A 12,035-nucleotide genomic window follows, 5' to 3' on the forward strand; every position below is an offset into this window, starting at 1 on the left:
ATTGATAGGCTGCATTAATTAGGTCAACCGGAACCGGGAACACTTCCCAAAACACCTGATGTACTTGTTACATGTTATAAGAATGGCATCTACGCTAATATTAGTCTGTTTCTTTCTTATTCTGAGGTCACCGTAGCCACCCAGATCCAGACTGCATCCAGATCAAAAGGTGGATCAGCACCTAGAGATGACTTCTACAGCCAGGACACCTAGATGAGCCCCAGAGACTGATCCCCAGTGAAGACCCTGTCTCCAAGACGGCCATCGGGACAAGACCACAGGAACCAGATGAGTCCTTTAAATAATATTGACTTGACTTGACTTATACCTGGTCAGCAGTCATTGTCTGTTAAAGTGCAGTGGAAGCAGTTTTTGATGTAAATGATACATTAGATTTAAGTAGCTTCCAGTTTCATGTAGGGTGTTGGAGATGGATGTGAAAAGTGCTGATGTGACTTTATGTAAGTCCTGCATTTAATTTCATTAGGCTTTTATAACGAGGAACATTACTTACATAAAAATTACGTTAATGGAGTTTTATGAGTTTCTCAAACTTACTGCTATAAATGTTCCACATATAATCAAATGACAGCCAGGGAAATGAGGTAATAAAGTTAAAGTGGTCATATGACTTTGCTAAAAAGAACAATATTTTGTGTATTTGGTGTAATGCAATGTGTTTATGTGGTTTAAAGTTCAAAAAACACATTATTTTCCAAACTTGAAATTGCATCATGACCCTTTAAGCAAACACTATTAATTGGAGGGGATCAGCTTTTCATAAAGTTTTTCACATTATATGTCATGAAGGCCTCACTTAAAATATTGTGCAACAACTGAAGACATTACCATTATATTCTATACTGTTATTCAAAACTCATTAAAGCACTCAAGACTCTCCATCTAACAGTGACACAAAGCTGGAGCTTGATTGGTTTCTTTGACATATCTTTACACGTCAGGTTTTTTCCAAGAAAGCAATTTCAGAATGAGACTTTGATCTATATTGTAACTTGTCAGCTCCTTTAGTTCTCATGAGACACATTTGAACATGTTCATCACATCAGTAAAATGTAGACTATTATTTGATTGTAAAACAGAAGAAAAAAACCTTGACTCTGCATGGGGATTTCAGAACATTGAAACTGATCAGCCCTTTGAAAATGCTGCAGTGATTGCTTAGCCTCATTTTGTAATTAGTGACTAAATGAGTGGTGAATCACAAAATGACGAAGCTAGCTACAGTTTCTGTTTAGATTGGTGACTATTAATCATACATGTAAAGTAATAACAGAATTGTTCCATGATGTGAGTCATGGTCTCAGAGTTTTGACTTTTGCATTAAAAGGTTTTTGTTCCTTTGATTTACAGTATAGTACTTGTGTTATTTTGTATTCATTTTCATTTTGCATGATATTTCATTAACTCTAAAAGCACACAATCACACTCTGTACTGATAAATGCTCATAACACACTCTTAGTTGTATGATACTGCTTTAATGTACACTATGTTCAACAGTTTGGGGTCAGTAAGATTTATTTATTGGAAGAAATAAATTATTTTACTGACCAAGAATGCGTTAAATTGATCAAAGGAGACAGTAAAGACAATTAAAATATGACAAAAGATTTCTATTTGAAAATAAATGAGCTCTTTATGAATCGAAGTTATGGTTTCCACAAAAATGTTAAAGCAGTTCAACTGTTGATAATAATAAAAAAATATATATATATATATTTCTTGATCATCAAATCAGCATATTGATTTCTGATCATGTGACTTGAAAACATGAGTAATGCTGCTGAAAATTCATATAAACTGCATTTTCAAATATATTCAAATAGAAAACATTTTAATAATATTTCACAATATTGCTGTTTTTACTGTAGTTTTGATCATATAAATGCAGCTTTGGTGAGCATAAGAGACTTCATTAAAAACTATTAAACTACTGAGATATTTGAACAGTTTTGTATAGGGACAAGTCATTTCAAATAAGAGAAGTAAAGCTGGCAAAAGCTGGTGAGGTGAACAGATATCACCCAGAGATGTTATATTACAGACTCCTAATAAAAGCAGAATATATGATTATCTCTGCTACACTGGATAGAGGGTGTTCAGAGGGTTCATTATAGATAAAACTGACATTTCTTGAGAGGAGCTGGAAAAATAATATTAATCAGATGTTTTATGCAACATGTACACTCACTATCTTTTTGGTTTCCAGGACTATGGGAGGTGGAAAGAACTCCTGTTGTTGCTTTCCTCTCGGCGACTGCAGTGGGACCATGTGTATCTTGGAGTTCTAGATTACGAGTTAATTGAAATTCCTTAAATTCCTCTGGGGCGAGTGAAGGAGTCAAAGGGAATTGATTAATTCTGCTACTCAAAATAATATCTCTCCGAACGTTTGTGTACGAGCTACTGCTAAAAAGAGTATGCAAACCATTGTGTGTGAACAAAAATGAGTATACAAACCACAGTATCAATGACATTTCTGGAGTTCAGTGGCATAGTATTTACAGGATTTACATTTCACAGCTGATGCTTCCTCATGTTGTAAGAATTCTTGATCTGTTGATTCACAGGCCCTCTTTGTGAAGACCTCCAGAGGTCAGAATACCAAGTCATGACATGTAGAGGGCTGTTGGGGGTTTATTAGGATGGGTCATTGTGTTAAGATAGACTGAGCCTCAGTAAGTAAGTGTCTGGTCACTGTTCTGCAGCTGTGGAAATAAACAGCTCCATTATAAACCCCGCACATTCAAGTGGGTGGAAAAGGGCCTTAATTGTTATATTTGTCACACAAACAGGTGCTGTGCTGTTGGTTGTCTTTTTCAGATTTCAGTAGACAGATAAAATCCTTTACAGAGGTTTTCCACAATCTAAAATTGTACTTGACAGCTCCTTTAGGAGAGGAGACAAACAACCCATACAATAAAAGAGATTAAACATAGTGAGATCATACATTTCATTTTCAACATTACAATGAATAATATTACCTCAGTACTCAGTGAACACCCCCAGTACACCCCCTCTGAACAAATACAAAAGTTTTTTTTTTCTTCTTAATAATCACTAATAATACAATGTATGGAAAGATGGCAAAATCTAAATGTATTAAACATATACTTAATAAAAATAGAAATATAATATCTGTAAAATACGTAAATTAGCCAGTTTTGTTTAAATTGAGAAATGAGTACACCCTTGATTAAATTCAACATATGTCCTCCAAAACTTTAAGTACTTTCTTGGGATTGAGTGAACAAGTTCATGACAAATTGTCACATCTGTCCTGTTTAACTTCTGGAGGATGACCTCCTTAAATGCCTTGGGGAGTGTTGCTCAACTCATCTCTTCAGAATCCTCCACAGGTGCTCAAGAGTGTTGAAACTGGGTGAAATACTTGTCCTCTGAAGGATTTTCATCTTGGGAGAATGTATATATTCATTGTCATGTTGAAAAAAAGCACGTCAATATAGGGAACGAGGAGAGGGTGGCATCATCCTTTTAAATTTTTTTTAATTACATCACTCAGTTTAGTGTGAATTCATGACAGCACTGATAAAGAACTACTCCTTCACATTTTCAGCAATTACTCATGTCATATAAGAGCTATACCACCACCGAACTTCACTGTGAGCCTTGGAAAACACTAAATGAGTTTTTTGTGCTTTGGCAACAGTTCAATAGCCAAACTGCCACATTTATAGCTTTTACCAGCTTGATATACTGCTCTTTTTCTTACTCATATCAAAATGACAGCTGACAGTGAAGGCCTGATTATATCAGGGATTTTGCCACAAGCTCAACGTTTTTGTGTTTCTACTTTTGATATATTTTCACACTTAAAACAATGATTTGGTATTCCACTTGAAACAAGTCTCCTGACAATTCTCTCCCAAGTGATTCCACTGTTGACACTATTAAGTCTGAGAATGATTCAGTGGGCTATGTAACACGTTTAATTGTCAAGAATTACTCCTCTTTAATGGTTTTGGTTTAACACACCCACCTGTTGATCAAAAAAGGCCTTTAACTTACACCAGAATTTCTTTTTTATTTAGTTTTATTTTGTAAATCATTTGTGTACTCATTTCTGCAACACAACATTTTATCACTTTGATAAGAAAATCTTATTTTCCTGAATAATTTTAAAATGCTTTTTTTTTTTTTTTGGTAATTGATCAAGCAGACTTGCTGGATGTGTCTAATATGACACTAATATGTCTTCTAAGTAAAAAGCAATTGCTGCATTTGTTAAGCTGCAGAGGGTGTACTCATTTGTGCTGAGCACTGCATGTATAATGACAGTTTAGAGCAGTGGTTCTAACCTTTTTAATTCCAAGACCCCCATTGTCCAAAACAATATCTAAATACCCACTATGTTTCTTTTACTTAGGATGTAATTACAGAGGTGTTTGTTTTCAAACTTTTTTCCTGTACAGAAACTATGATTGGTAAAAATGTATTTTCTTTTTACATTTTATTTAAATAATAATATTTTTATTGAACTGAATTGAATGAAAACAAGATTTTTAAGTTTGTTTTTATTGTTATTATTATTTACTCATAAATAGCAATTTTACATTTTACATAACTGACATAATTACAAAATGTATATTTATTAGCCTATAGAAATGTCCATGACTATTTATTATTTTATTAATTTCCATAACTTTTCAAAGTCTACAAAAAAAAAAACAACAAAAAAAAAATACACACTTTTAAAATCCCTGCATATATAATCCAGTTTTTCTAAACTTGTGGGAACCCTGGTTCTTAAATAATGGCAAAATGGCAGTTGTTGAGGTATTTTGAGGTATTAGATCTTGTAGCATTTTTGAAGTAACTATTTTAAGCCATCTTGCAGACCCTCGGACTTGTGCTCGAGCCCCCTGGCGCGCTCCAGTTCCCTGGTTGAGAACCACTGATAGAGGATTCAAATGTACATTTAGCAAACCAGCCTAATGGTTTGCTGGTCTTAACTGGTCTTAAATGGTCTCCCAGCCTTGGCTCGTTTTAGAGGGGTTTTGGGTATTTTTCAGACTGACATTCAACAGTGAATGACCATAGGATAGCCCAGGACCACCACAGACACTGAGTGGGACAATATGGGTTTGTCAGTGGCAGACTTAAACGTTTACGACGTAATACCGGATATTTAGTAACTGAGATCAATGATACATTCACATGATGATGAGTTTGAAACCAACACATACCGGCGGGAATAGCTGCGGCGCCACCTAGCGCCTGCCGCGTGTACTGGCTGGACTGATTAGCCCTATCTTCCCCTCATCTTGCAGCAAGCGCAGGCAGTCCGTGCTTGGTTGCGATTTAGACGAGGGCGTGTGGACCTGAGGCAGCAGTGAATGCATTTCCCACAGACTGTGGTCGTACTTTTCTCCTCTCGTACGGATTACCACTGAGTTCACATATCGCCTAAACACCGTATCGCGTTTTTCCGCTACATTTCTCCATCTGAAGGCCTGTCACAGAGTAAAGTGGCTCGGTGTGCGTGTGTTTAGACAGCGGACCGAGAGCAGCAGTGTGTCCCCGATGGCTGGCTGGAAGGACGGCTCAGTGCAGGAGAAATATCGCCTGGTGGTCGTCGGAGGTGGAGGCGTCGGGAAATCAGCATTAACCATCCAGTTTATCCAGGTAAGCGGATAGATGGCGGAATCTTATGTGCTTTTCGGCCCTTTAAAAAAAAAAAAAAAAAGATGTGAGGCTGTTTAGGAGATATGGGTGGATTTTGCTCACAGTAATGGGGACCCCATAAGCGGAAAAGGGGGTTCAGGAATCCGATCGAGGCCTGCGTCACTTTAACTCCCCGCCTTTATTTAAGAAAATTACTGCTTAAACGTAAAAACAAAGATATCAGGAGAAATGTAGGCGTTAATGCATCTAGTAAGAGTTAAAACTCTGTAGCGAAAGTGCTGTATGTAGTTCATAGGCACTTTCGTAAACTGTTGCATATTAGACTGAGTTACACCAAATTAATAACCATAGCAGGCGATTGAAATACTTGAGCTGTTTGTTTGGAGTTTCAAAGGCTATATAGTGACTAGGAATATATTTAAAGACTGCATAACAAAGTTATGGAACAGTATGTAAAACAATATTGACACAAGTTTTCCCCCTTTTCTTTTGGATAGTTGACTAGTCCCTTAGAAATGTTTCTGCCAGGATACCATAGTTGCTATAGATATTGTTTCTTCTGCCAAATCTGTGCTAATGAAAATTATATTTATAGTGTAACAAGTTGTTTTCAGAATCATTATGTCATTGTAGTTGTTGAGAAAATAGGTGGTTAATACCAGGTTATTATAGTAAAAACTGCAGTTACAGGTTCAGTTATTGTTACACTCATTCTTGAGACATGGGACAAAACTTGTATTGCAACTTTACCTGCTTAGTTATCAAAATGGCAACATAAACACATCACAATTAACCATAAAGGGTAAATAAAATGTTCATAACAGAAATGTATCATTTCGCTTTATTTTATCTATGACATTACATTATTCTCAGACAGTTAATTACATTAATCAGTACCTCATGTACTGATAGAAATCTATTAAACTTTAAGAAAGTAAGTATATAAATATATTTAAAATATTACTGCTGTCTTGGTAGAAGGAACAGGTTGTGCTTTTAATATTTTCAAAAATTAATTATGCTTATTTTTTTTGTTTGTTCAATTATGATATACAAGCGCCATTGTTAAAATAATAAAGAAATTGTTTAGGATTTTTAGATGTTTTCTTAAAGTTTAAGTAAGTCATGTAAGCAACATAAGATAAACAAAATGGCTACTGCTTTTCATGTGATATGTGAAACATGATTGTTTTGTGAATATCATAAGCGGTCAACAAAAATGTAAGGTTTTCTGTCTGGCTGTGGTGACAGCTCAATAGTTGGAGCCGAAAATCGGTTTGAAGCCACCCTGTTGTCTCAGTTCATTCATTCATTGAAGTGAATGCTAAATTTGTCAATGGGATTTTTGTATTTGACACTGTTGTAATGTTACACAAGAAAAAAACAAAAAGAAGTATAAATGTAAAAATAATTCTGTGATGCATTAACTGTTTTTATTTAGTTTTGTAGTCTGTTTGTTCCAGTACTCACATTTTAGGTGACCTATGTGCCTGTGATGCCCCAAAATGGTGTCTAGGTAGACAACTGACTAGAATTTTGAGACACGGTCTAAACCTGTCTCTCGTAAAGTTGCCTCATCTCTCATAGTTTGTCCCAATGAACTTTTAGCAAGGCAGCTACATTACAGCAGATTACTGAGCAACAGTGTGTTAAATAACTTGGCTCGACTGGCAACACGTCGATGAGCTATTTTGGGTGTAATTCAAGAAAATGTAGTCACATGCCTGAGGAAGCAGATTTGTTTTTGTGATGAACATTTAATAGGAAATCAGAATTTCTTATCTTTAGGTATACGTTCAAGCCCAACTATTTTATCTTGGTGAAGAAACCCAATGATAAATGTTTGGGTGAGTGTGCAACAAGCTTGTCAGTAACTAATTAATTTATAGTGTGAACTTATATATTAAAAATATATTTGTTGGATTTAAAAGCAGCGAAATACAATAGATGTTTTCATTGAAAATCGGTCTGATCTGCTTAAAGCAGCAGATCAATATCAGAACAGGTGTTTTCTCTTTAACTGCTTTCTTTATTGTAGTAGTGTTGTATGTTCGTTTCAATCATTCCAGATAAGTCACAGTCTCCTCCCCATAAACCAGTTTGATCATAGACTTGCTGAAATATTGCTTTCTTTGCCTATATTTTTGCAAGCATTAGCAAGAGAGGAATTAAAGTGGATTAATATGCTCGATCACCTTAAGCCCTTGTGATTTTTACTAATGCTTAGCTGCTGCTGGCAGTGCCACATTTGAGCTTAATAATCAACATTTGTTGACATCATGATCTGTTACTAGCAAATGGACTAAATAAAACACCTTCAGATGTAATGAAAATCAGACTACAATTATACATTAACCTAACACACTTCAGCATGCGGTGAAAGTTTTTAAGTGTGTGTACTGTACTAATCTGAAATGGGGTTTAGTAGGGATCATTGATGGGAATAACGGCGTTATAAATATATGTTTTTTTCAGTAACGAGTAATCAAACGAATTACTGTTTCCCCCGTTACAACGGCGTTACCGTTACTGACAATTAAATGCGGCGTTACTATCATTTATCATTCACCACAAGGGAAGTTGTGGCCTAATGGTTAGAGAGTCAGACTCGTAATCGAAGGGTTGCGAGTGCGAGTCTCGGGCCGGCAGGGATTGTAGGTGGGGGGAGTGAATGTCCAGAGCTCTCTCCACCCTCAATACCACGACTGAGGTGCCCTTGAGCAAGGCACCGAACCCCCAACTGCTCCCCAGGCGCCACAGCATAAATGGCTGCCCACTGCTCCGAGTGTGTGTTCACGGTGTGTGTGTGTGTTCACTGCTGTGTGTGTGCACTTTGGATGGGTTAAATGCAGAGCACGAATTCTGAGTATGGGTGACCATACTTGGCAGTATGTCACTTTCACTTTCATTTATTATAATATTATTATAATTTTATTTTTCAGTTCATCTGAATGCTTGTATGCATTCATACTTGGTTATTCTAATTACTAAAGTTCTATCATCATATAATGCAAAATTATCATAATATCATATAATGCTTGACTGACTGATGCTAAGTGTCAGTAGATAAATAGTTTAGATTAATGTACAATGTTTAGTAATTTATTCTATTTAGTGTCCATTTAATTCATTTAATATATTTAATATTTGGGGCATCCAAGCTATTTGACATATTCAAATATATTTTTTAAAAGTAACACAATAGTTACTTTTCATGGTAGTTGGGCTGCAACAAACGATTATTTTAATAATCGATTAATCTAACAATTATTAGAACGATTAATCGACTAACCATCGATTATTTCACTGATTAATCGGTAGACTTTGATTATTCAGCTTTTGCAATTAGTTAAAATATTAAGTTATACATATTCTAACATAAATAAAGGTCACTTCAGCTTTAGAAAAACATATTATGTAATAAAAATTATTAAACAATTAATTGGTAACACTTTACAATAAGGTTCATTAGTTAAGATTAGTTAACATGGACTAAGAATGAACAATACTTCTACAGCATTTGTTAATCTAAAAGTTAATTTCAGCATTTACTAATGCTTTTTTTAAAATCATTAACAAAGATTAATAGTTAAATGTAATAAATGCATTGATCATTGTTCATTCATGTTAATTAATACATTAACTAATGTTAATAAATGATACCTTATTGTAAAGCGTTACCAGTTCATTATACAAATAGATGTATTTGGCACACAAAATGAGATGACAGACAGACACTCTCTCACTATTTAATTAGCTACATGAAAAAGAAACTGAATGACACATCTTGCACATTCTGCCTAACTTCTCCTTTTGTAAGTCATATAGATAAGAAACATAATAAAGGTAAGTGATACGACGCTTTGGATAAACTATTTTATTCACAACATAATATTTTAAAATACCTTATGATAATCAAAACAGTCCTTAGCTAGATCAAGCTTTGGTCTCTGTAAACCAAACTGTCACTTTAATGAAACTATTTTTTTCCCATTAATAAAAATATTTGATCATTAGCTAGCTCCACACTGGAGAGCTGCTTTATATCAAAAATCAAGTTGTAATTCTAACTGAAAGCAACACTGGTTCTGGTTTTTCATGTTTAATACCGTAAAGATGCTTGAATTATGGCTATCTATTGCATAAAGTGCTATATAAATAAACATGATGTGCAGGGCTCATGCAAACATCCACATCGTTGTAATCAGATGCATTTTTAACTGCTGCTTTCACACTGCTGTCAGTTTTTGTTGTGTTTATTTCGTTACTGAGAGGAAAGCGCACAGTATATATTAACATATTCACTCAAGTTCGGATGCATTTTCTCTGAAGCGCTGTGTGTTTTCTTCTCTTGAATGCATCCAGGAGGGCTGAACTACAGTCTGGTCAAACCACAGTATTGCAGGCTCTAACATTAGGTCACATGAGATCATACGACTACTCGACAACAAAAATATTTGTCGACAATTTTCTGTTGTCGACGTTGTCGATAATGTCGACTAATCGTTGCAGCCCTACATGGTAATTAGGCCTAGTTACTTTTATAATGATGTAACTCAGTTACTAACTCGGTTACTATTTGTTAGAAGTAACTAGTAACTATAACTAATTACTTTTTTAAAGGAACGTGCCCAACACTGGTAGGGATGTAGGAGGATAGTGCTGATTTCCACTGGTACTAAATGTGTGAAAACGAGAGTAGTCCAAAGAAAACCATGCAAGACCCTTCCTGTTGGAGTGTGTCTAGAAGTTTTTGCCAGTGACAAAAGTGCAGTCCAGGCTTTCCCATTCAGATGTGTGTTACTCAGGGAGGTTTCATCTGAGCCCTGTTGGGTTAATGATCAAGGAGAAGCCGGAATCCGGTCTCTGAAAGAGGAAGTCCCTCCACTCCTGTTCGGTCTCTAAGGACCTCCTGGATGTGTATGGGAAAGTATGTGCAGCCTCCTAACTCACACCGCTTTGCGACAGAATGTTAGGTGCATGCATGACATTCTTTGTTAGTTACGCTGTCGGAAAACATAATTGCTTTGAAATGATTGCTGTCAAAATTTGGTTGAAGATGATGCATTACTTTGCTTGACTGCTTCACACGGTGCCACAAGGATGACTTCACTACAAAAGCAAACTGGTTGATCTCAACCAACGTCATGGCATGGGCCATGATCAGCGCCAGTCAGGCATGTGACTCAGACCAAAATGGATTAGTTGACGTCATTGTGATGCAACCCAAGCTGTGCAGTATAAGTATGGCCTTTCATAGAGTTTCGTGCAGATATTATGTATAGTAGCAGATTACCTTTTATGCGTTAGAATGAATGTTAATAATATAATGTAAAAGATGATTTATGTTATTATTTTTGACTATTTTAACTTTGTGTCAGATATTAATTAAATGAATGAATTATAATTTAATTATTAATAATAATACTAAATATTATATCTAGGCTTAGTTTTTGTTTTTTATTTATAACTTTTAGGTAAAGGTGTAGTTGATGTAGTTTGTGCTGTGATTTAAAGCTGCAAGAAAATCATTGTTTTTGCCTTTGGTTTTCCTAGATTGTTAGTTGTCAGCCGAGCTTCTTGTGAGTAACGGCTGTTCCTCATTAGCAGAAGTGTGAAAATGAAATCATTGCAGGCCTCACTGACTTTTTTATCGCTTCAGGCGGTCTCAGAGTACACTAGCATGGTGCTGTTGAAGGCATGATCACCTGTTAGCTAATATTAGCTCTTATCGCTGGCTCTCATTTCTGGGAGAACGGACTCCCTGCAGCACTGTTTCCTTACGACTGCAGCATGGTCAGACATTGGTGCTTGCGAATGTGAGTGTTTTAGCTTCAAACAAGACATATATGCTGTGCTGAGGGAAAGCAGAGACTCCAGTATTCTGACAATCTGGTAGACAGTTTGTATTGCAGCTGGTTCTGATCATGCAATAGCCGATTGTATGGAGCATTCAGAGAACGTAAAGGTCTTTTTTTGCACGTGTATTTTACCTCAAACCACAGATCTTTAGTGGAGGGGAAAAAGTTAATAGAATTTTTTTTAAACGTAAACTTTACCTTTAAAGAAATCATTACATATTCACAATGAGGTTGACAGTTGTATGTGTGAAAGACTGTGTGGGAGGATGTCTGAAGCAGGTAACGTGAGAGTAGAGATGTTGTTTTCTTCCTGCAGACTCACCTGTTGATTTCTCACGCTGCTGTACTGATAAACATGGTACTATTGTAGGAGGAAGAGGAAGGACCTCCACATTTTATAAGTACTTTCCTGTAACTACTACCATTAAAAGGTTTGGGGTCAATTTATTTTTTATTTTTTAAAGAAATTAATATTGTTATTCAACAATAATTCATAATGTTCTAAAAGA

The 12,035-nt window shown here is 35.7% G+C and overlaps 1 protein-coding gene across 1 annotated transcript in view; it reads left to right on the plus strand.

Annotated features, from left to right (window-relative positions):
* Nucleotides 1-5,311: 5,311 nt before the first annotated feature.
* The window catches only part of LOC306848438 (ras-related protein R-Ras2-like), a 38,676-nt gene continuing 31,952 nt past the window's right edge, over nucleotides 5,312-12,035 (plus strand). The window contains exon 1 of the mRNA XM_079382985.1: nucleotides 5,312-5,665. Within this exon, the coding sequence (XP_079239111.1) occupies nucleotides 5,564-5,665 (102 nt within the window). The 5' untranslated portion in view covers nucleotides 5,312-5,563. The remainder of the gene's footprint in view (nucleotides 5,666-12,035) is intronic.

This window comes from Barbus barbus (assembly GCF_936440315.1).
Source record: "Barbus barbus genome assembly, chromosome: 1".
NCBI lineage: Eukaryota > Metazoa > Chordata > Actinopteri > Cypriniformes > Cyprinidae > Barbus > Barbus barbus.